Genomic DNA, 25,703 nt, shown 5'->3' on the forward strand with positions numbered 1-25,703 from the left:
ACCCGCGGTTCCTGTCAAGGCTGGGGCAGTGGTGGTCATGGTGGTGGGGAAGGGTCTTCCCAGCAGGGAGAGGGAAGCTGGGGAGGGGACAGCTGAGGCAGCCATCATCATCATCATCATCATCATCATCATCATCATCATCATCATCATCATCATATTTTTACACCACTTGGTTGCTAAATAAACCCCTCAAAGTGGTTTGTTTTTCTTTTGGAATTTGTGGTGTGCGCCCTCCCCCCCATTTTGCACCTGGGCAACAGTCCCTGGCCCCGCCTCCCGCTACGCCACTGCCCCAGCTATCTGAAGAGCAACAACTACTCGGATGTCTTTAAAGCAAATAACTTTTTCAATTTTTTCAGGCGTTAGAACTTCTGTTGATTCATTTCACTTGGCCTAGTTTGGTGCTATTTTACAGATCAGATGCTTTTATTTTGGGTATTAGGTACTTCATGGCATTTAAAACATTTTAATGTTTAGCCGCCGTGACAAAGTGCTTGAAGGGTAGTGCATACATCTTAAATGAATGAAGGAATGAAGGAATCGCCCGTGTCTAACAAAGGGGCTAGGACAGGCAGACCCTGCTGAAAACTTTGCAAATTTCAGCTGAAGGTTCCTTGACTTGCCCTGAAATGAACCTCAGGGCAGGAGAACAGGGCACAATTCCCCTCTGTCCCCGAGTAGCTTTGGGAACCTGGAGATATTGAGAATTCCCAGATCCCTGGGCTTCCTCTCTTGCCTTGTACTGCGCAGCCAGCTTGGTGTGTTCATCACGAAGCGTGCCCAGGACTGCTTCCAGCTCCGCCACACGGCTTCTCAGCTCTTGAACCTCATCCTTCAGGCGGCACGACTCCTGCAGCAGGGCTCCTTGCTCCTGCCGGCTCTCTTCCAACTGCGTCTGTGAAGGATAAGGAGAGACAGCAGCGAGGCTTCATTGGAGGCCAGTGAACATGTTTGCTTGCTTAAGCAGCTACCTTAAAGTCACTGCCCCTATGTTGCTATCACACAGGGCTGGAATTGAGAGATGGTTCAGAAGAAACAGCATGACAGAGCACCTCTGGGCTGTTAACTGATGAGCGGAGAGAAACTTTGTGCTGGTTGTCAGGCAAGGCCTTTTCCCACCTGCCTTGCCCTGGAGCCTTTCCTAGACCATGACTTTGAGGACAGCAGAAGCAGCTGGGAAGAGAGCAGCTCAGGGATATTTAAAAAATAAAAATTTTATAAGTTGTGTGCCCTTTGTTCCTCAATTTGATTCTTTTGTATGGTTTTGTGGTATTTTATGCATTGCGATTTGTTTTTAGTGACTATAGTTTATTGTAATGGTTCAGTGTAAACTGCTTAATTGTTATTTGCCGATATTTAATTTTACTGTTTGCGATTACATTCTAATGGACTATTGCATATTGCTTTTATTTGATACAAGCTGTTTATTTTGAAGCTATGTTTTTATCATGGCTTTTTTTTTGTATCAGATCAGGTTGTTGCTAGGTGTGTGATCTTTGCTGTCTGTTTTGTTGTTTCCAGAGCTTGTAAACAGCCTTGAATATAGCAATTTAGAAAAGCGGTATACAAATTGAAAGTGAAATGAAATGGGGAAAAATAAGACTTGAAGAAGCAGGTATGTGAGTGCTCTAAATTTATTAAAAGACACATACACCACTGCTGGAATATGGAAATCACAGAGAAGAAGATTAGCGTAGTTTTTTACTAAAAAAATTAGCTTTCCATCTACAGGAAGACTGCTTCCACAGGGAGAATTCAAAGATGCGAGAATTCAAAGTACCATGTTGCTTTCAAGGCCAAGTCATTGTTCTAGGAATCCATATTTCACGGTTGGGAAACCTGTGTGGATTTTACTGGACTCCCAGCTCCCATCAGCATTGAACCGCACAACCAAGGGCTATAGAAGATGGGCATTTTGGGGCAAATTAACCACCAGGCTGAACAGTCAGGGGGCTTCTGAAATTCAGGGTGTTGCTTGGAGTACGTTACCTCTAGCAGGGCGGCCTTGGGAACCACCAGCAACATGTCGGTGCCCCCGCCGTCATCGCTCGCCTCCTCCAGAGTGACGAGCTCATCCATGGGCCGCGGCTCGCTGAACTGGAAAGGGGAGCTTTGACCACGCACCTCCCCACGGCGATCCACATAGCGGAACTGGTACTGCTGGGGGCCTGGCTTGGGCAGGTAGCTGGCTGTAAACACAACACATTGGCTTGTTCACTGATCTGTGTACGTAACAGTCTGAAGAAAGCAAAATGGTTGACACTGCAGCCAAGGAAAGGAATGAGGCTCTTGAGGTTGGCTGGCTCCCTCTCGTTTCAATTTCGTGAACACTGCATTCATTCAAAGCTGCTCTGAATTTATTTTATAGAGAGGCTTTATATAAACTTAACAGTTGTGTGACAGTAGCAGCAAAAAATAATAGTGGTAGCACTCACGAGCATTATGTGATATCACAGCAGTTGAGCGAATGGCTATGGAGAGAATTTTTTTTCAAAAAGGCACAGCCTAGTATGGGAGGAATTCAACATCACGCTAAGGCAATCATTTTGTCAGAGCAAATATTTCGGCTTGCCAGATGGAATAATCCCACCTCTCCACCCCCATATGCTATTCCAGGGGTTCTCCCAATTCCTCCAAGAGTCAATTTCAGGGGACAGGGGAGATATGGGGGGAAGCCCCCTTGGGCAAGCTGCAGTTCTTGCGGAGGGTTTCCACTGATGGAATTCATTCGTTGACTCCCATCCACGTATGTGCGTGCTTTTGAACTTATGTATGGGTTTTGAAAGCAAAGGACAAGTCGAAAACGTTGCTCAAACCAAATGCACAGAGCCCCGTGGTCGCCCCTTCTACGATTCCTGAATCACCTTTCTGCCTTGGTTAGGTAAAGGGACCCCTGACCATTAGGTCCAGTCGTGACCGACTCTGGGGTTGCGCGCTCATCTCGCATTATTGGCCGAGGGAGCCGGCGTATAGCTTCCAGGTCATGTGGCCAGCATGACAAAGCCGCTTCTGGCAAACCAGAGCAGCACATGGAAACGCCGTTTACCTTCCCGCTGTAGCGGTTCCTATTTATCTACTTGCATTTTGACGTGCTTTCGAACTGCTAGGTTGGCAGGAGCTGGGACCAAGCAACGGGAGCTCACCCCGTCACAGGGATTCGAACCGCCAACCTTCTGATCAGCAAGCCCTAGGCTCAGTGGTTTAACCACAGCGCCACCTTGGTTAGAAAAGGGCAATTTAAGTATTGCTTTGGCATCTCCAGCCATGCGTAATCTGCTGCGGATCATCGGGCCTCACACCACCCACCTTGGAACTGAACGTTACAGTGAAGCAGGGCTCCTGCAGAAGCTCCTCCATCTGGAACTGTGCACCACACAAAGGTATAATAATCACGCACTGAAGAGGACTCCACCTGGGAAAGGGAATAGGAAGAGAGCATGAGTATAGCCCATGCCCCTAGCCCAGGGGTCAGCAAACTTTTTCAGCAGGGGGCCGGTCCACTGTCCCTCAGACCTTGTGGGGGCAGACGGCGGACTATATTTTGAAAAAATAATAATGAATGAATTCCGATGCCCCACAAATAACCCAGAGGTGCATTTTAAATAAAAGGACACATTCTACTCATGTAAAAACATGCTGATTCCCAGACCATCCGCGGGCCGCATTGAGAAGGCAATTCGGCCGGATCTGGCCCCCGGGGCCTTAGTTTGCCGACCCATGCCCTAGGGCGTGTTGCTTAGATCAGCATATTATATACAGGATGAGGGACACACAAGAGATTCAGGGAATAGTACAGACTCATTCGCTTTTGAATCTGGCTTGGGCTACACTTTGCCCCTCCCCAGGGCCATCTTAAGCACCTTTGGCGCCCTGGCGCCCTGGTGCAACGGATCCCTCCGCCGCCCCGTTTTCCAGCGCGATGGGCGGGCAGGTGGCCGGGCTCAGCGCGCAGCGCGGTTGCCGAGGGTGCTGCTGCGCGACGGGTGGCCGGGCTTGCTGCGCGGCGGAGCACCAGGGCGCCCTGCGCCACCCAGCCTGGCCGTAGAGCCGGCTCTGCCCCTCGCCATCCTCAAAACGAGGTAGGAGCCAGGGGTTCTTTGGATACAGCAGAGCAGATGAGCTCAGAGGTCCCTCTCGGCTCTAACCTTCTGTGAATCTTCTGCCTCATTCTAAACTGTCTCGGTGACAACTGCAGCTACATTTCCCCTTTAACACCACCAGCAACAAGACCAAACAACAATTGTTTGGCACCTCCAGGATAGACGAGGAATTTCTCAAGTCCTGAGTCTCAAAGCAAACCCAGGCTTTCCCTGCCCACCCCCCAATTCACTTTGGGTTGGGGAGTCATTTCTCCAGTACTGTTGGGGGCAGGAAGGAAGGAAGCACACTAATAATAATAATAATAATAATAATAATAATAATAATAATAATAATTTATTATTTATACCCCGCCCATCTGGCTAGGTTTCCCCAGCCACTCTGGGCTGCTTCCAACAGATAAATAAAACACAGTAATCTATTAAACATTAAAAGCCTCCCTGAACGCTGACTTGGGTCCCTGATTTTCCATTTCTAATGAGAGCGGGACAGAAAAGGAAACCCCCAGCCTGCTCCTGCATAAACAGCCCTCCACTGTGCTGCACAAAGGGACTGTGTGTTCCTCCTTGTCTCTCTCTCTCCTCCTTCCCCCTTCCCCCAAGGACCACACTGGATGGACGTTGGGTCTTAGACATGCAGCAGGGTGGAAGGGAAGAAAGGACATTTTCAATGCTCCCCTGTATATAGAACATCCTGTAACAGCAGGCTCCAAGTGGGAGAACGAGAACATAAACCTCCTACTGTGTTGGCTTTCTATTTACAAAACTCCCTAAAAAAATAAAACGCACGAAAATGAGAAAACCCCTCGCTGGCAGTCTGAAGTGGTATAGCCCACTCTCCACCTTCAGGACTCTCCCATCTCATTCTGCTCTTTGTGCAGACCAGAGTTGGCAATTGTGCGCGTCAACAGTGCAATCAAGGCCCTCTTGGAGCGAGGATCCGGGAAGCCAGGGTTCGAATCCTTACTTGGCCCTAAAGCTCACTGGGTGACCTTGGGTCAATTACAGCTTATCAGGCTAGTTCATCGAGCAGGCTTGTTGTGGGGATGGGGTGGCTTGGGGTGTGGGAGAGAAAAGGATGGCAGATAAAGGCAGTAATGTAACAGCTGAGGGAAATGTGTCCTGTGTTCGAAATTAGCCAGGTGCCGGGCACATTTTGCACCTGGCTTCCAACCAGGAAGATGTCTGGCACCTCCACCATCTGGAGATGCCTGCCTGGGGATAATTGAATCTGGACTGTTTTCACACGCTAATACCCCATCCTGTAGAATTCAATCAGTTATATCTTATCTGAACAATCGGAATGAATTTCTGGAACAAAAATCCTTTTTTTCTGTGCCGGATGTCAGGGGGACACCTTACAGGGACCCTCCCCCAGTCATCCTGACCAGCACTTTGCCCAGTGACAGCGCTAGCAGCGGGTCAGGAGGAGGGAATGAGGAATGGAGCGGAGTGGAGAGGGGGCTCTCAGACGTGTCAGAGCCTAGGCTGGCCAGAGGAGGAAGGACAGCGCAGAGAGGTGTCAGAGCCTCTGCAACGCTCACGGGAGAAGGAATGCAGCCCCTTCCGGCGCCCAAATTGAGGCGCACGCCCACACGCAGGACTAGGGGGAGGCGTTTTGGTGTGACCAGGCTTTTATGCTGGCCGAAGAGCCGGAAGCAGCCATTGCCGGGTTCTGAATCGGACTAGGCAGTCACGTTTTCTGATCAAAATAAAAAAATCATTTTAGTAGCACCTTAGAGACCAACTAAGTTTGTCATAGGTATGAGCTTTCGTGTGCATGCACACTTCTTCAGATATCTCTGCACTGTAAATAATATGCACAATAAAACTCTGAAAGGCAGAGCGGACTGGAGCGTCTTTACTCGAGAGTAGCCGCAACAATCCCCTGACACCGCCTGAGCAGGAGCAGTGAACAATGTTATAGTTAACAGTTGCAGTTTGTAAGTTAGCCAAAAATGTATAAGAGAAGTACAAATATCAGCTGGAAATGTAAAGAAAAGGAAGGCACCTTTTACCATGTGTGGTGGACATGTAAGGTAATAAAAGCATTCTAGGAAATGATACATAATAAATTGAAAAAAACACAGAAGCTTTTCTATTAGGAATTGTAGGTATTGAAATTCCTAGGGAGGAGACAACAGCTGCACGGACGTAACTAGCCCAAAGATGGAAAGGAGATAAAGTCCCTAGCAGAGAAGAATGGCAAACTAAGCTGTTGGATTATGCTGAAATGACAAAACTGACTGGAAAGCTCAGGAACCAAGAAGACCAAAACTTTAATAAAGAATGGGGAAAAAATTATAATTTACCCGAGAGACCACTGTAAGCAGCTGAAAACATTAGCAGGATTGCAATAACAATTGTAATGTAGTAAATATTACAGATAAAATGGAGAAATATAAAATATGGATTATGAAATAGTATGCAGTTGAAAAGGTTGACAATAGGACCCAAGGAAGGTGGGAAGTCTAGAGATTCGGAGAAATCTCTAAATATGGATATGTATTTTGTATTGTCATAATTTTACACTTGTAAAATCAAATCAAAATTATTTCCAAAAAAATAAACAAATTGTTGCAGTTTGTCTTCGCTTACCCCACCCCACAGCCCTGCTCACAGTAGCTGTGAAGAATATTCCTACGTTATGAATGGTCCGTGTCACCATTAAACTTTAGGAAGAACTTCCTGACAGTAAGAGCTGTTCGGCAGTGGAATTTGCTACCAAGGAGTGTGGTGGAGTCTCCTTCTTTGGAGGTCTTTAAGCAGAGGCTTGACAGGCATATGTCAAGAATGCTTTGGTGGTGTTTCCTGCTTGGCAGGGGGTTGGACTGGATGGCCCTTGTGGTCTCTTCCTAGATAAAGCGACTTTTCTTCTTTAAGTTCTCAAAGCTCTTAATCTAGCTCAGGTTTGTCATTTGAATTAGCCAGATGTTTAACTGAAATCAATCACAGTCAGTCCATCATTTGAAAAAAAACAAGACTTTAGAGCCATCTTGCCCCCAAATGGCAACTAGATTTTCTGGTTTGGTGACTGGTTGAAGGAGCTATTTGGCGCCTAGTTTATATACCTGAGTTTCTAACACTAGTGTGTCCCCCTTTCCCTCCACCCACTCCCCAGCTGAAATACCTTAAATATTCCAATCCAGTCTCTGGCGGACGGCTTCATGCCAGGTGGCAGGCTGTAGTGACATTCCACCTTGGTGTGGGGCACGTAGCTCGAGGTCACATTCAGGAAAGCCACGCCGGGTTGGGACTGCACTTCTTCCATCTTGGCGGCTGTGAGGCAAAGGAGGGTGGTTAGTGGGGCAACGAAGGCCATAGAATTGTAGAGTTGGAGGGGACCCTGAGGGTCATCTAGTCCAACCCCCTGCAAGGCAGGCTTCTCTTTCACCAGGCTTCTCTTCCCCACTCTTGAAATCGGAAATGTAAACTCAGTGGGGCAGGGGTCAGTCTTTTTTCTTTAGGGGGGTGGGGTGGAATGTTGTCTTCCAAGACAGAAATATCTGCCCAGTCTTGGGGGGGGGGGGACGGACCACCGAGGCCACAATCCTTATGGGAGTATGCTGCATTGAATACAGTGGTACCTTGGATTACAGACGCTTCAGGTTCCAGATGCTTCAGGTTCCAGACTCCGCTAACCCAGAAATAGTACCTCGGGTTAAGAACTTTGCTTCAGTTTGAGAACAGAAATCGCGCAGCGGCAGCGGGAGGCCCCATCAGCTAAAGTGGTACCTCAGGTTAAGAACAGTTTCAGGTTAAAAATGGACCTCCAGGACGAATTAAATTCTTAACCCGAGGTATACCACTGTAATATGGAATTTATTCCTGAGATGCGGGTGGCGCTGTGGTCTAAACCACTGAGCCTAGGGCTTCCCGATTGGAAGGTCGGCAGTTCGAATCCCCGTGGCGGGGTGAGCTCCCATTGTTCGGTCCCAGCTCCTGCCAACCTAGCAGTTCAAAAGCATGTCAAAGTGCAAGTAGATAAATAAGAACCGCTCCGGCGGGAAGGTAAACAGCGTTTCCATGCGCTGCTCTGGCTTTGCCAGAAGCGGCTTAGTCCTGCTGGCCACATGACCCGGAAAAACTGTCTGCGGACAAACGCTGGCTCCCTCGGGCAGTAAAGTGAGATGAGCACCGCAACCCCAGAGTCGTTTGCGACTGGACTTAACTGTTAGGGGTCCTTTATCTTCACCCGAATGCCTTGCGAGTCGAATGTTTTGGCTCCTGAACGCCACAAACCCAGAAGTGAGTGTTCCGGTTTGTGAACGTTCTTTGGAACCTCAACGTCTGACGCAGCCTCCAATTGGCTTCAAGGAGCTTCCTGCAGCCAATCGGAAGCCGCGTCTTGGTTTCTGAACATTTTGGAAGTCGACCAGACTTCCGGAACGGATTTCCATTCAACTTCCGAGGTACGATTGTAATAATAAACAGGATTGCATTATGCTGATTCTTGGGTTGCAAACTTCTCAGCACAGTTTCGGTTTCTACATCTGGATGATGTGATTGCAAAAGGCACACAGCTCTGGCCTGACCTTGTTATCCTCCCCCACCCCAACAAATTACAAATTCCGTGGGTCAAAATAAGACTGCAGTGCAATTATCTGCTTATTATCCATGTGTGCTTAATCCCATGTACCATACTTCGAGTGGGGAACCTTTTGCTGCCTGAGGGCCACATTCTGGGCAATCTTTCAAGGGCCGCATGCCACTGGTGGGAGGGATCAGAGGCAAAAAAGACCCTCCAAGTGTCCCTATTTTCCAGGGACAGTCCCAGATTTACAGAAGCCGTCCGGGTTTCCAATTTGATCCCAGAATGTCCCACTTTTCCTAAGGACGTCCCTATTTTCATCAGAGAAATCTTGGAGGATGTGGAGTTATGCGACCCCCGAGCCAAGAAGATAAGAAACTATACAACTTTTAGAAGACATCTGAAGGCAGCCCTGTATAAGGAAGTTATTTTTTTTTAAAAAAAAAGCTTAATGTTTTATTATGTTTTCATATTTTGGAAGCTAAATTTCATCAGATAAATATTGGAGAGTATGCAAAAGCAGGTGGGGAACAAACACGAATTTCACCTTTGTAAAGTAGGCTAGATTGTGCACCTCTCTCTCTAACCTCCCACCCAGGCAAGCAAGAACTCAAGAACACATTCCGGCAGCCAAAGCACTCAAGGAAGTTGTGAAGCATGGCCTGGTGAGAGTTTTAAGGGCCAGACAGCGAACCCTGGAGGGCCACATTCTGGGCGCAGGCCTGAGGTCCCCCACTCCCTGATGCATTTCATTCCCAATCCAAAAACTGGGTTTTGCGTTTTTGTTCTGCACAACTAGGAAACTTTCAGCAAAATGTTGCCTTCAGGCAGGAAGGGGAAATGTAAGGATGCAATGGGCAGTGGGGGATGCATTTGCAGAGCAGCGTTGATAGAGGTCACGAGGAAAGGTCATAGCTACGCAGGACACAGAAATATCACCCCCTCGATCTTTTGCAGATTGTATTTCCACAACTATGAGGACCTATTCATTATTAAGTGTCACGGCTGATTTATAACGCTGCATTGCAGTATGAGTATGAGTGAGTGAGTGTGTGGTGTATGTGTGTGGCAAGTCTCTGCTCCAAGGAGCTTACAGTCTGCACTAAAACAATGAGGAAAGTCAACAGGGGGAGAGGAGAGGCAAGGATAAAGAGCAAATGAATGTGATTCAGCGCCATTGTGCATGAGGGGTTGTTTCAGTAGGGCTAATGGGTTAAGTTAAGGACATGGCAGAAGAATCAGAGTTGAAAGGGACCCTGAGGATCATCTAGTCCAACCCCCTGCAGTGCAGGAATATGCAGCTACAGTCATACCTTGACATCCTAAGGCTTCAAAGCCTCCGGAAGTCCTCCCGGCGCATGCGCAGAGGCGCAAAATCGTGCTTCGCGCATGCGGCGTAGCGGCGCTTTGACTTCCGAAGACGACCGCAGAACGGATCGTCTTCATAAGTCGAGGTACCACTGTATAAGGCTTCAAGGGGTGGTGGCAGTGGGGAATTTGGCGGGAGAAAGAGAGAGGTGATAACATGGGCGTACCCAGCAAGGGGCAGGGGGGGCAGCTTCCCCCCCTAGAAGCACAAAAAAACATAAATGGTTATAAAGGAAAGGCGATTGGAGCAAAACGCTCCACGCGCGCAGCCCGGCAACGACCACAAATCAGCTGTTAAGCGGCAGCACCGGAGTCGCGCTTACAGGCAAGCTGGAGAGGAGCCCGCTGAGGGCAGAGACACAAAGCATTGGCACCCCCACCCCCCAAAGGGTGGGAAACGAGGAGAGGGAGGGGGAGGGGAAGTGATAAAAGAAAATAAAAAGGGGGGAGGAAGCCTATAAAATGTGGGGGTAGGGAAGGATGTCACAACCTGAATGACCATGGCTTGCCCCCCCCCCCTAGTTTTGATCCTGGGTACGCCCCTGGGTGATAACGTGTTGATATTCTGCAAGCGAGGGATTTAGAAAACGAACATGTCTGGAATCCACTTTTTGCATGAGATTCTGGACCAACTGAGCCTTGTCAATACAACAATTTTTGCTTGTCCAGCACAACTGCCACCCCCCCCCCCAAATTGTGCACTCTGCACCCTCCCCAAATTTGCTCTAGAGGGTTGAGGTAGCCCCTAAAGCAGATTTAGACGGGGGGGGGGGAGAGAGAGAGAGGTTAATGCCCTGTTGGGCAAGGAGAAATCCTGGCACCAAACCAACAGAACGAGAGATTGGATTCCGTCCTCTGTACATTCACAGAGGTAGGCCAATGTTGGTTACTGGAAATGACACAACCAGGTCATGCTCCTTTCCTGAAAACTATTAATAACAACAACTGTGCAATGCAGAGTTGTAGGAGGGAGAGAACAGCCACACCCAGACAGGCTGGCCACCTTTACCACTGTTCGTTTGGCATTATTATAATTAAACGTAACAATTTCTCTGGCATCTTCAGTAGAAAGGGCACATTACTGCATCCAAATCTTTTATTCATACAACCAATATGATAGGAGGAGGACGGGCTGAGGGAGACATTGCCTCCGAGCCACGCAGCAAGTTTCATTACTGAATGGGCAGAGATTTGAATCAGGACCTCCCACGACAGTGCCTTCCACTGTCAGAGGCAATAGACTTCTGAATACCAGTTGCTGAGAAATGTGGGAGGGCGAAGTGCTGTTGTGCTGAGGTCCACCTATCCCCTGCCCATTGTACACCTCATCCAAATCCCCCATCCCCTCACAGCTTGCCCAATCCCAGGATCCCACTGCTGACACCACTCCTGGAGAAGGGAACGAAGAGAAAGTCTTTCTCCCCCTCGCCCTGTGCTGATCCCGACAGATGAAAGGGTGCGTTTTGAAATGCACACTTCCTTCTGATGATGGTGGTGGCAGACAAAGGGGGAAAACAATTCCCCCTCCTTGGGGACGACGATGCCTGCCTGCTTGCTCTAGATCACACACCCCCCCACACACACCTGTTAGCTCGCTTGCTCAGCTGGGCTTTCTTGGACCCCAGACTTCCCTCAGCCTACTGTGCATGCATGCAAGCAAGTACAGAATGCCCTCCCATCAGATGTCAAGGAGATGAGTAACTATATAACCCATGGGTCCCCAAACTTAGCTGGCTTCAGGCTGGTTTGGGCGGGGGAACGTGTTCCCATACATGCACACACGCGCACACTCGCTTTTTTCTGGCGTGGCACAGCATCGGAAATGGCTTCTGTGCATGTGCAGACATCATTTCCTGTGCACTTCCAGGTCGGCGCGGCACCAGAAATAGCTTGTGCACGTACATATGGGAGCGCGTTCTCCCGCCCTCCAGCCCGCGTTTGCGCACAAGCTATTTCTGGCACCACGCCGACCCAGAGATGGGCAACCGCACCACGGCACGCTAGTACCGGTAGGAGCGGCCGGCGGCCGGCGGGGCCGCACAATTGGCTCACACGGGCCGCATCTGGGCCCCGGGCCGTAGTTTGGGAACCTCTGATATAACCTTTAGAAGACATCTGAAGGCAGCCCTGTATAGGGAAGCTTTTTAAGGTTTAATGTTTTGTTATGTTTTCATTTATGTTGGAAGCTGCCCAGAGTTGCTGGGGTAACTCAGTCAGATGGACTGGGCATTATTATTATTATTAATTCGGGGGGTGGGGGTGGCAGCTATAACTAAGGGAACACGAGAAAGCCAGCCATTTGCTTCCTCTGCTCACTGGAGATGCTGGCCTGCTTGTTTTGCTCAAACGCTCCATTTCATCTTACAAAAATGCTATATAATATTATGTAATAGTAAGATAGGTCTCCACTGTTTCACATAGATTTGCTGCACTTCCACAGTCAAGTCAGGAGTGGGTGGGGCACGGCTGAAAGGGCTTTTGGCAGTAAAGAAATTAAGAGTTCAGGTTTTGCCAGTGCTGCCCATAACTGGAACTCGAAGGCCAGCGACGAACATGGGTGAGAACGATTTGCTGGTGATTTCTATGAAGTTTTATTTCCAGCCCCAGGTAGCCCTGCCCAGAGCAGTGCCATGGCATTTAGCTGGGAAAACCAAGGGACTAGAAACTTGTACAGGCTGGGCTTAGAGATGAATAAGAATTCGAACGCTCATTGATTTCATTGGACCCAGTGGTCTTCTGGGGTTCCTTAAAAGCTACTGTGGGCGCCTCACTCAAAACACCAACAAAGGTGACCAAATTTCCTTGAAAGACAGTTTACCCACTACTATTTGTGTCCCCCTGTCACCCGCAGCCACTCTTGGTTGTGGGGCAACAGCTAGACCCAACAGGCCCAGTTGGCACTGCATATAAATTTATTGGGCAACTGGCGTGCATCCCAGAATGCATTGCAATACTCATCAGTTCTGTGGCAAATGTATAGGCTTCCCTTAGTACAGAAGTCAACAGAGGAAAAAATCCCTGCAGAGTGTTTGAAAACCACAGACTTAACCTAAAGAATCGAGGAACTGGAGGTTTCTTTCTTGTGTGGGCAACTGGCAGACAGCACTCTCTTTAGTTTTGCCCAGAGCACAGCATATATAAGGACTGCTCCTACAATATGAGCCTGTTCTACATGTATTTATTTTAGAACACTAATATTTCCTGTATCATAGACCTGAAAGGCTCTCAAAGAGGCTCACGGAAGATTCTCAGAATAAAAACAACATTCATGTCCGGTTTCAGCAACAGAAATAACACGGCGCCCCTAGGGTGCCCAGGGATTATTTCGCTGGCATTTCCTGCCCTCATTTGTGGTCTTCCCAGGTGTTAACTATTGGCCTCTGCCTACAAGGGAGCAGAGCCCATTGACAAACTGAGCTGCTGGAACTCACTGAGCTCATGGTGGAGGCAAGTGTCCCCTTATATGCATCCTCAGGGGTACATATATGAACATCAAAAGTCAGGTGGGAGATAACAAGATACAGTAAAGGTCTTTATTGGTTGTGGTGTTGCATATTTGGGACGCTTTCCCCAGACAAGCTTTTCTGGTACCCAAACTGATGCTGGTACTAGGCAAGAGACATTCGCTTATTTGCCCAGACATTCCAACTTTTTTTTTTAATGGGATGGCTTTTCTGGGGTTTTGTCATCTGGCTATGGCCTGCTGGTTTTGTGACTTTACTGGTCTTGTTTATTTATTTTGATTTGAATTTGCTGCCCTAGGAAAAATACGTTTTACTGGGGACCTCAAACTTATACATTTATAAAAACAAAACATAATAAAGATCAGCCGCAAAGCGGCTAAACCAGGGGTCCCCAGACTTACCTGGCCTTGGGCCGGTGTGTCGAGTGCCGATAGCGCGGTGGGCCGGAGTGTGCGCCCATATGCATATGCACACGCGATTTCCAGCGCACTTCCAGGTTGCCGGAGTGTTGGAAATAGCTTGTGCGCATGCGCCAGCATCATTTCCGGGTTGCCGGAAGACCGGAAATAACTTGTACACATGTGCCTCCTCCGACCCGGAAGTGCGCCGGAAATGATGCTTGTGCATGAGCACAAGCTATTTCGGATGTTCTGGCGACCAGGAAGTGGGCAGCCACGCCGTGCTGCGTTAAGATCACGCCACGCGATAAGAGCGGGCAGCAGCGGCGGGGGCCGGATAAATGATCCTCACGGGCCATATCTGGCCCCCGGGCTGTAGTCTGGGGACCCCTGGGCTAAACTGAGACCCAGGCTCATAGCATCATAAATTTGAGGGCAGGATGATGTCAGCAAGGTAAGGCATCAGTCATCTACGGTGGAATGTAGTCCAGATTCCAGCACTCTTGGCTTTTACCATATCCAGCAATTATTATTAACTTTGGCCTTGAGACTATGCGAGGAACTGATTTGTTTCCTAATGATATAACCATATCTGATACTTCTCCGCTCCCTCACCTGCAAATCTTGGAGCCTGCGCAGACTAGGAATGAAGAGGTCTCATGTGACACTTTACCATGCTGCAGCCCTGAATATGAATATATATGAAAAGTTTCTAGTCCTCATGGTAGCTCAATAGCTTTTTTTTTAGAAAGAGGAAAGTTTTGTCACTCCAAACTTTGCACAAGTAAGTATGGGTGGTACTTAACTGAACGGTTGTGCTAGCACAAGGATTAATATTAGCACAATGGGATGGAAGGGGGAATGCGGAGTGAAATGAACGTTGCTGTCAGCCGGCAAGGCAATTCTTAGATTCTTATTAGCGTAGCTTAAGGATCAAATAACTGAGTTCTATGTTGCTGCCGGAGTAGCAGGCGTGTTGCACGGGGATGGGGGTGCACGGTGCAGATCTCTTGGCTGGGTGCTTGCAAGCGCATGAAACGGACCCTTCACAATTACTTTAACGCGTACAAACATATCGTTTAGTGCACAGAGCAGCCCTGCTGGAGCAGACCAAAGGCTTATCTAGTTCATCATCTCGTTTCTCACATGGGAAGTCCATACAGCAAATCAGGAGAGAAATAGCCCTCTCCCAGTGCTGAGCCCCATCCTTTTGTCTGTTTGGATGTCCCACCTTTCAGCTTCCTTGGATGACCCCAGGTAGTGTGTAGTTAGAAGAGAATGAGGGGGGGGGGCGACACATTTTCTCTGTATACTTTCCACACACCATACAGTAATTTGATCAACCTCATCCATCCATTCCCAGATCGTGAAGCTGAGGCTCCAATACTTTGGCCACCTCATGAGAAGAGAAGAATCCTTGGAAAAGACCCTGGTGTTGGGAAAGGTGGAGGGCACTAGGAGAAGGGGACGACAGAGGACGAGATGGTTGGACAGTGTTCTCGAAGCTACGAACATGAGTTTGACCAAACTGCAGGAGGCAGTGGAAGGCAGGAGTGCCTGGTGTGCTATGGTCCATGGGGTCACGAAGAGTCGGACACGACTAAACGACTAAACAACAACAAAACAACAACAACATCCATCCACTTTTACTCAGATCGATTCTAAATAGGCCTCCCAACCTTTCTTAGCAGGGGAAGCCTGTGATGAAACCTTGTCCCACGAGGTGCTTTCAGATCTACACAAGTCAAGGCAACAAGCTTATCCCAATATGCCCCATGACCCAGGCAGAGTCATGGCCAAACCACATGGGTAACGAACGCCTGGCCAGCTCCCAGCACTTTGGGCCAGATTCCTTTCTCCCGGAGCATCTGGGTGGTGCTTCTGCAAGAGGAACACCAATCAGAGGCCAGCAAAGAGCCCGGACATGTCTGTGCAGGGTACAGCAAAAGAAACCAGCAATCAGATCTCTCCATCTAACAGGCAGAAGCGTGGGAAGGCTCAAGGAGAAGTTTTGAGGACCTGGCTGGCCTGCTGGCAAGGCTTACGCAAGAGGAGCCCATCCTCCTCCTTTACATGGTGAAACTGCGTGCCATTTGGAGTGCTCAATCCCCACCTTGTTTTGGGAAAGGCTATTATGACTTCTCCCGTAAAAGTGTACTCCTAGCCGGCGTCAGGGTTGGGAGTCCTGCGGCTCAAAGCCAAACAAAGGGAAACTTGTTTTCAAGGAACCAGAAGTCCCAGGCTGTCTTCAAATAAACACAAGCCTCTCGCGCAGCGTACCTCGAAATCTCGTTCGCAGTTAATACATTTTCTGGGAGGCCCCAGGACAGGAATAATATCCAAGACAGAGAGAGTAATAATAAGAACGGGGGGGGGGGGGAGGCATGGCAGGCAGAGAATATCCCAGGCCTATTAAGTATGGAGGCAGGAGGGCTCTTGGGCTGTCTCCAAACTGACAGATTCTAGAGGCTTGTGTGTGCAAAGAGGGGGGTGGCAGAAAGAAAGAAAGAAAGAAAGAAAGAAAGAAAGAAAGAAAGAAAGAAAGAAAGAAAGAAAGAAAAGTAAAAGTGGCCAGGAAAGACCTTAGCATTTGGTACTGGGGTTCCTTTGATCTCTCCCCCCTCCCCCCATCACCACCTCAACCCTTTGTGCCGCAAGCTCAGGATTAAAGGCCCGTTGAAGCCTTTCTTTCCTTCCCTTCCCCACCCCTCCCCAGATTCTTTTCAGCGACGAAGAAGTGGAAATCAATGCAAACGACTCCTTTGACTGCGGGGGAGGCAAGCCACTCCCCCTCTTTTCTTACATATTGTTTTGCTCACAGCATTCGCAGAAAGTGGGGGGGGGATTAAAAGCTCCTGGAAAAGAGGAATTGCGCCCCACTGCACCCCGAGTTCGTTTGAGCCATCCGCTTTCCGAGCAGCAGCAGCAAAGAAAGGCGAGGAGGAGAGAAAGTAGCAACGTCCCCCTCCCCAATCCCGAAGACGTCTCTTACCCAGAGAGCAACCAGCTGTTCCACTAACCTTTTAGCAACAACAATAACAGCCTTCAAGCCAGCTGGGGAGGCGGAGGCAGGCGAGGCTCGCAGCGCTGCTGGGAATTGTAGTCCTCCCCGCCTGCTCGTAAATGGGCAGGAGCGCAGCGCAGAGACTGCATCTCCCAAAGAGCCGCGCGAGGCAGGGGAGGCCGCTAAGAATTGTGGGCTTCGTAGTCCCAAGGCTCGGAGAAACAAGGGGAGGATGGGGTCCGGGGGACTCCAAGTTCCAGGGAGCAGCTTTGGTTGGGTTTTTGCTGGAAGGAGATAATGCAGAAGGGGGCTCAAGTTGCCCAAGAGAGGAATCCTGAGAAGGCCAGCTTCTGGCCTGGGTGCTTTATGAGCATTGCAAGCAGTTTACACGCGGGATCGTGGGGGTGGGGGGCGGCAATTGCACTGGTGGAAAAGACACGTGAAAGCACATCGATGGAGCACAGACAAATAGGAAGAAATAAGCGGAGGAACGCGTGCAAAAATGTGCAGCTCCATGCATGCATACATACACATACACACCCCGATGTGCACATGGAGAGTTTATACAAGCAGTCAGAGATGAAAGGAAGTAGCTGGTTTGCAGCCGCATCCACAAATAAGCAGAAACAAATGCGCGTGCACCCGCAGGTGTGCGAAACTCTAGAAAGGCGTTCTCAAATACCACGCAAAGCCCGCAGTGAGCGAAATCGAGCACAGGAAGTCGGTGCCATGTGTGATGAGTCAGCGCCGTAGCCAAACTGCACCTGTTCTAGTGTAATTGATAGGAAAAGCTGTGCGGTATGCAATGCAAAACTCTTGGGTGTTTCATGCAAAAGCTGTTGCCGGCCTCCAAAGCCTCAGGCAAGTTTCACCTGCCCCTTCTGCTTTTTGTCCCCTTCTCCATCTTCAGGCCTTTGGTTTCCCTGTTCCTTGGAATTCCTGGCTTTCAAGTTCTTTCTCCTCCTGACCTGGTGTAGCTTTGGGAATGGCAGGGCTTGGTGCCCTGGGCACTTCTGATCTGTGCTCCGAGCATTGCAACTTTGTGCCCCCTGCCCTGGAAAGTCTTACAATTTGCCCACATTTATCTAAATTAACATGCTAAAGAGCTAAGGATGTCCCAGGACCTATTGCTGAATGTGGCAACTTGGTTTTTTTTTGCAAAGCTCAGTTTACTTGCGGAGGAGCTGAGCTCTTGCATGGTACTGCTTTGATTTAGCAAGACCAGGTCTTTACACAACTTCAATGATGGGGAAAGTCACCAGAATTAGATAGAAGCTAGGGGATAAGGATGAAAGCAGGGTTTTGCACTCCTACAACATGGATATTGACTAGAACACAACAACATGCACACAATAAGATGGTTGGAAAGACTTAAGGTTTGCAGGATCTATATTATTGGTGTTTTTGCTATTATTAACATGATAAGAATTAAGGGAGAGTATCTGTGATTAGGGACAGGTGAATCTGTCCTTTACAGTTTCTCACATTTTCTCTGTTTTCTAATCTTCAATTCAGTTGTGCTCATTTCCACATCAGTTTGCAAATTCTGTTTCGAAAAGTCCTCATGAAAATTATTATCATTATTATTTATTTAAACCCCGCCCATTTGGCTGGGTTTCCCCCGCCACTCTGGGCGGCTTCCAACAAATACCAAAATACATTAAAATATCACAGATTAAAAACTTCCCTAAACAGGGCTGCCTTTAGGTGTTTTCTAAATGTCAGGTAGTTGTTTATCTCTCTGACCTCTGATGGGAGGGTGTTCCACAGGGCGGATGCCACTACCGAGAAGGCCCTCTGCCTGGTTCCCTATAGCTTTGCTTCTCGCAGTGAGGGAACCGCCAGAAGGCCCTCAGCGCTGGATCTCAGTGTCTTCTTCAGCGATTGAATTCTTCAGCGATTTAATGCGCATTTCTCCTAATACGTACATTTTTGTATACATCTCCCCCCCCATGTTCACATTGTTTTGCAAAGCAGATTTCCCCCCAAGATTAATATTTCCCCTAATATAACACATGATTTTTAAAGTTTTCCCACTAATAACATATTCTAGGCACATGTCACCTTGGTATGTTTTGGTTCACGTTACTTGCAGTGCATTGCAAAATTCAAAAAAGTGTGAATTATGAAAGACACCCGCATTTCAGTTCACATCATGTTTCAGAAAGTGCCAAATAGGTAGATTAACCTTTAAATGTGAGCCAAATAGGATTTCCCTCCCATCCTTAACATGAGTGACAGCAACCTGACTCCCAGCATCAGTGTTTATACTCATTCTATTAGTCTAACCCCATTGGATGGGTTCATTTCCTTCTCCTCCCGCTTTTCTCTGGCTATTCTGAAGGGGAGCTACCATTGCTACCGATCCAGAAACAGTGAGAGGAGGAGGAGGAAGCGAGGCCATCCAGGCTCCTATGCCTAACAGAAGCCTGACAAAATACAGGGAGAGAATTAAGCTTCCATGCCAGGAAAAATGTCATCTGGAAAATGTCAATGAGATAGGCTGCTGACTAAAGCAGAGCCAAGGCAAACATTGGCGGCACTGCTAGGTGGGGGCGAGAGGGAGGCCTTGTCAGCTACTTCCTTGAAAGAAGTGGCTCTGCGGAGAACTACTTATGAGGAAATACTAAGAAAATTTGAACATGGCTGGAAACTGAAATCTTATGATGAAATTAAAGACTCTTTGACTAGTTGGTTGCAATACCATCAGGTAAATGATGTGTTTTCAAAGGATAAAAAAATAGGTTTTGAAGACAAAAGGTCTAAATTTCAAATAGAATTGTTGGAAGGCAGAACAAAATTGTTGTCAAAAATGTATAATTTGTTGTTAGAATGGTATACAAAGGATGAATTGACAAAGGATGTGATGATAAAATGGGCAAAGGATTTTGGGTACAATATTGAGTATGATGGGTGGTTGAAACTATGGAATCAAACATTGAAGTTTACTGCATGTACCGCCCTCAAAGAGAATGTCTGGAAGATGATGTATAGATGGTATTTAACACCAGCAAAATTAGCCAAAATGTATAGGATGAGTAATAAAATGTGCTGGAAATGTAATGAGAAGGAGGGAGATTTTTATCATATGTGGTGGAAATGCGAAAAAGTTAAAAGATTTTGGGAAATGATATATAATGAACTGAAAAAGATTTTTAAGTATACTTTCCCCAAAAAACCAGAGGCATTTTTATTAGGACTTATCGGACAAGAGATCGCAAAGGAGGACTATATAATATTTTTGTATGCGACAACCGCGGCTAGGACTTTGTTAGCTCAAAAATGGAAAACTCAGGATTTACCGACGATCGAAGAGTGGCAGACAAAAATAATAGACTATGCGGAACTAGCGAGACTGACTAGCAGGATCTGGAACCAGGGGGAAACAAGGTTCCAAAAAGATTGGAGTAAATTTGTGGACTATATGGAAAAGAACTGTAGAAGTTTAAAGACACTTGCAGGATTGAAATAAATCCTACGAATTGACTTGAAATGGGTGGAATAAAGGAACTGCGAGATAAGAGCTGAATAGAAAACCAAATGAGGGGAGGGAGGGAAGTCAAGCTTGGCAGAGCATTGGGAAGGAGAAATTTGGAAAGAATTGCTAAAAAGATAAGTGTGTGTGTTGTATTTGTTTTTGAATGTTTGTTTTGTTTATTGTCTTTAATTTGTTTATTTGGAAAATTCAATAAAATGCTTTATAAAAAAAAGAAAAAAAGAAAAAGAAAGAAGTGGCTCTGCAAGGAATTTTCCATGAGGCATCCCCAGCCTGCTTGTGTCATGCTGTGACCGGCATCACATACATAAATTTAGAGGGTGCAAAGGGTTAGAGAGATGACTCTGCCTACACTGAAGGTGAGGATAGCCTTGACGGGCTTTTCAGTCCTCCTAGCTAGGTAGGTGCTTGTTTTCCTCCCTGCTAACACTCCTGCGCCAGGTTATTCATGCTGTGATTTTATGGGAATACAGAAATACCCAAAACCAGTGATGGGCAACCTTTTGAGCTTGGTGTGTCAAAATTCGCCAAAAAACCGAGCATAACTCAGGTGGTGTGTCATTTCAAGAAAAAAACCATAATTTCGCGATATTTATAGTTTAATAACAAAAATGTATAATTGTAATATAAAGGTAAAGGTAAAGGGACCCCTGACCATTAGGTCCAGTCGTGACCGACTCTGGGGTTGCGCGCTCATCTCGCATTATTGGCCGAGGGAGCCGGCGTATAGCTTCTAGGTCATGTGGCCAGCATGACAAAGCCACTTCTGGCAAACCAGAGCAGCACATGGAAACGCCGTTTACCTTCCCGCTGTAGCGGTTCCTATTTATCTACTTGCATTTTGACGTGCTTTCGAACTGCTAGGTTGGCAGGAGCTGGGACCAAGCAACGGGAGCTCACCCCGTCACAGGGATTCGAACCGCCGACCTTCTGATCAGCAAGCCCTAGGCTCAGTGGTTTAACCACAGCGCCACCTGGGTCCCACAATTGTAATATATAATTGTATTTAATAAACCAAAAACTAATTATTTAACCAAACCAAAAACCCCTTATTTATCACAAAGTGCCCAGAGTTGTTGAGCTTTTTGGGGGGAGCTGCTGACCAAAGTTTTGGAGGTTTTTTGGGGGGTGCAGAAGTTGCTTTGTTTTTTGGGGGGCATGCCCCAAAGCTGCTGCCCTTTTGGGGGGGGGGAAGAGAACAGAAATAAATGGCGAATAATACCTTCGCTGGAACTAACACGCAGCACCGACATAGTCTGCCAAAGCGCCAGAAAAAACAGCACAGAAAGGGTTAAAAAAACCATTCTCTGGCTACCAGCAACAACAACAAAAAAGGATCCGGGTTTTAACAGCGGAGACAAGCTCTAGCAGAGACAAGCTGTAGGAGGAGCAGGAGAACAAATGGGGGGAAAAACAACAACATCGCGAATGGGCCGATGGGGCGCATGCCAGCAGTGAGGGCTCTGCGTGTCACGTCTGACACGCGTGTCATAGGTTCGCCATCACTGCCATAAACCACGAGACTAACTGACTGCAGGGACCTCAGGTTTCATTGCTTAAAAACAAAAACAAAACAAGTTTCTAGTCCTTACGGCTGCAAATATATACTGAAAAGTATACATGTGTCCATGTGTGTAATGTCTGGTGAAATCTTAAAAGCTCAAGAAGTAGCTGCTTATATACGATTTCCAGCCATCAGAGGCTCCCTTAAACAGAATAATGTGCAAAACAATGGCAGAATCCTACAAAATAGAGGGAACTAACACAAATACGTTTCATTGGCTGAATTTATGCAGATTACAGAATGTGTTTGGATGTTGCTGCTTAGGCGAACCTTGATGCAGAATTTTGGTCTTTGTTTGTTGTTAGAATTCAGTACACAACCGGTGTGCCCTGCGCTCTGTCCTGAATTTCACTGGGGCACATGGACGTAGCCGGGGTGGGGGGTGGAACTGCCACCCCATCAAGTAAACAAATAAAAACACTTAACTAAAAGTAGGAATTGTAGAAAGATTTCTGACAGATTTTTCTGAACACCTGGGGTCAAAAGAAAGTAATCTAAAACAACTGTTGTTGAGACATTTCATTCTGAATCTGCTGGACAGAGCCAGGCAGAGGATGATGTCGGATGGGTGTCCTCCTGTCCCCCTAACAGAAATCTCAGCTATGCCCATGCTGGGGCATATGAGTACCCTGCTGGTTCCTGTCAAGCAGATGGGCTGATGGGAATCATTATGAAGCTTCCCACAGCTTTAAACGGAAATGGCAGCCTACAAACAGTCTACAAACTCCTGTTGTTTCAGAACCACTTGGAAGAAGCATCCAGACTAGATGATCGAGCAGGAGCTGCTACCCAGTGTTAGAAACTGAGATATGAGAGCTAGGAGCTAAATCGTTCTGCCCGGACACTGAGGTCCAGTGCCGAGGGCCTTCTGGCAGTTCCCTCGCTATGAGAAGCCAAGTTACAGGGAACCAGGCAGAGGGCCTTCTCGGTAGTGGCACCCACCCTGTGGAATGCCCTCCCACCAGAGGTCAAAGAGAACAACAATTACCAGACCTTTAGAAGGCATCTTAAGGCAGCCCTGTTTAGGGAAGCTTTTAATGTTTGATGGATTTCTGTATTTTAATGTTTTGCTGGAAGCCGCCCAGAGTGGCTGGGGGAACCCGGCCAGATGGGCGGGGTATAAATAATAAATTATTATCATTATTATCATTATTATCATTATTATAAATGGCACCTTAAACCTAGGTTATGGGTGCAACAACGGAATGCCTAGGCACACTTTTTTAGTACCAGAATACAAAGCTGAATATGAATGAACTACAGCTAAAAATATTTTTCACATGGTCTAGTCCTCTTCTGAAGACTGCAAAAACAACAACAACAACAAAACAAAGCCATGCTTTCCCTGCCCACGCCCCTAATATTCTTAAGAGGGTCTCTTCTCCATTCTTCAGAGAGTGGCTAGATGTGGGGAGGCAGTACAAGGTCCCCCTTTCCTTCCACTCTGCAGTTTTAATCTGATATCTCAGGTGCGGTACTGCGCCCAGAACTCAGAACCTACTGGCACTAATGAAATTCCCTGTTGCAAAATGCGCCTAGAACAATGGGAGTTTTGAACACTGCTGCTACCCTTGTGGGCGCTGGCAGAGAGGCCTACCATTTTGGACCCATAAGCCTGATCCCCAGAGGACACAACCCTGCTCATGTGCTTTGGCCAGAGTTAATTCTGACGGTGCACTGCACAGGTTTTGCTCAGCGGAAGAGAAGATACAGCAAGAAATATCTGCCGCAATAAGCCTTTGCTTGTTATAGCTGCTTGGGGCCTCATGCCGTAAAAAGCAACAAGAGTCTTGTTGGGTTTTAAGCAGGAGTTGGAGTATCTTGAGAGAGTGCTTTAAGATCCCGCAGAGCCCCATGTCAGCAGCTTTCAGGCTAGCATGGAGCGCATGGATGTGTGCTGAGAGTGCATGAGTGTGTGCGTCTATGCGCTGGTGGGTAGGCTGAGGGCGTCGTAACTTGGACATAAAAAATGTTTTTTCTGCGCCCCAGCATGCTGTAGATGGGGCTGCCGTTTGGAGGATGGTGACGCAGCACAGTGCTAAAAAACAGAGACCACGGCTTGATAGGGACCTAATTAAGTCTTCGATCCGGCTGGCTCATCTGCCTCTCATTAGTGCCTCTGATGCCAGGCCTGGCACGAAAGTGAACAGAAGGGGTTGTTGGCTCAGCATTCTGTGGCCAGCCCCGCACTGAGTGCCAGCTCGCCTCGCCTCGCCAGGCTGCTCCTGTCCTCCTCTAGTCTGCCAATCACTGGGCTTAAAGTGAAAATGCTCATCAGAAGAACATTTGGCAGTGCAGCATTCATCCAGCATCTATCTATCTCTCTATCTCTCTATCTATCATCTATCAATCTCTATATCTTCTCTGCCTGCCTTCAGTTTGTTACTGAGGCAAGTTAAAGGATTTGATTTACTGTTTTTCTCGTTCTTCACGTCATACAGAACGAGGAAACCTGGAAATGCAACCCTGATATTTAAACTGGACAAATAATACCGTAATGATGATGCTACCCGACTCTTGCACCCCCCTCTCAAATATATACAGTTAGCCCGCAACTTATGTGCATTTAATTTGTGCACATTTAGCTTTACATGCGTGGCAATTATTATTATTATTATTTTAAAGTGTACAGGGTTCTGGGGGAAATGACTTTGGCGGTCTCACTCTCCATTGAACTCAATGGGTTTTGACTATACACCATTTTGGCTTTAGGCGTGGCCCCTGGAACATAACCCCCACTTAAGTTGTGGGATTACTGTGTGTATTTAAGGTTGGGTCTTGCTCACATTCATCCCATCACTTTTGCCTCCCTCTTCCTTTGCTACTATAAACTCCTTGGGACCAGAGATCTGTTCTGGGAGCTGTAGTTTGCTAAGGGCACCAATTCTAGACCCCTATTCCTCCAACTCCCAGAGTGGCTGCAACTCTCAGAGTGGCTTAACAATTCTTGGGGAACTCTGGAAATTCCTGGAAGCCATATAATTAAAACCAAGGTTCATAAGTCAACAACAAACAATGGGTTCAGATTGTGCTTTGTAAATGAACCATAGTTAAGCCACTGAATTCACAGATAATGGGAAACCAGGGCTCACCAACACCACACCTACAGGCACCAATATTCATGCCACTACCTCCTATGACTGATTGCTCTTCCTGATCAGTTCCTGTTTGCATTGGCTCAGTCAATCCTACATTGAACAGATTTCACTGAATGGCAAGATCAGGAAGCTCACCTTCCCACCTGTCCTGAAGAGGGGAGAGGTGCAAAGAGCAAGTGAGCAAGTCTGGTGGTGGTTGATGTAGGTGGTTTCTCCCTCCCTCCCCCCCCCTCTCTCTCTCAGCTGTTCAGGGCTGGTGGGGTCATGCCCACACTGTTTTGTGGTCCTTTCTGTTTTTGTGTTCTTTTAGCTTTGGCGGCCATTTTGTGTCATGGCCACTTTGTGACTAGCACCCATGACACTTCCTCAGAATTCCAAATGTTCCCCCGTCCCCCCAAAAAGGTTGCTGGCCCATATGCTAAAAACCACAGCAACTAAGCCTTAGTTTCATAAACCATGGCTCATGTTACTGGATCCCTGACACTGTTGACTGTATGAACTGGGCCACTGAAGCTGTGGTGGGTCTTCTTTTTTGGCTGCACGCAAAAGTTTAAAATGGGCACTTATGTTTGTTGGCTCTGACTGATAGCCCCCATAGAGGCTCAAGTTGAAAGCAGACTTTGAGAGTGACCCTGTGGGAAAGGTTACCAGTGCTCCCATTTAACAGTAGGGAAATTAAGGGT

The 25,703-nt window shown here is 47.5% G+C and overlaps 1 protein-coding gene across 3 annotated transcripts in view; it reads right to left on the bottom strand.

Moving 5' to 3' along the window:
- The window catches only part of CALCOCO1 (calcium binding and coiled-coil domain 1), a 33,920-nt gene extending 16,927 nt beyond the window's left edge, over positions 1 to 16,993 (bottom strand). For 2 of the 3 annotated variants that reach the window (XM_035100293.2, XM_035100318.2), the window contains exons 1-5: positions 16,879 to 16,993; positions 7,228 to 7,376; positions 3,307 to 3,412; positions 1,990 to 2,189; positions 737 to 895 (exon numbers count right to left, since the gene is read on the bottom strand). In XM_035100293.2, coding sequence (XP_034956184.2) covers positions 737 to 895; positions 1,990 to 2,189; positions 3,307 to 3,412; positions 7,228 to 7,368 — 606 coding nt within the window. In that variant the 5' untranslated portion in view covers positions 7,369 to 7,376; positions 16,879 to 16,993. Of the gene's footprint in view, positions 1 to 736; positions 896 to 1,989; positions 2,190 to 3,306; positions 3,413 to 7,227; positions 7,377 to 16,850 lie in introns of all 3 variants that reach the window. The other variant, XM_035100302.2, reaches the window with a different exon arrangement.
- Between the last annotated feature and the right edge of the window lie 8,710 nt (positions 16,994 to 25,703).

The sequence above is a fragment of the Zootoca vivipara genome, chromosome 2 (assembly GCF_963506605.1).
Source record: "Zootoca vivipara chromosome 2, rZooViv1.1, whole genome shotgun sequence".
Lineage (NCBI taxonomy): Eukaryota > Metazoa > Chordata > Lepidosauria > Squamata > Lacertidae > Zootoca > Zootoca vivipara.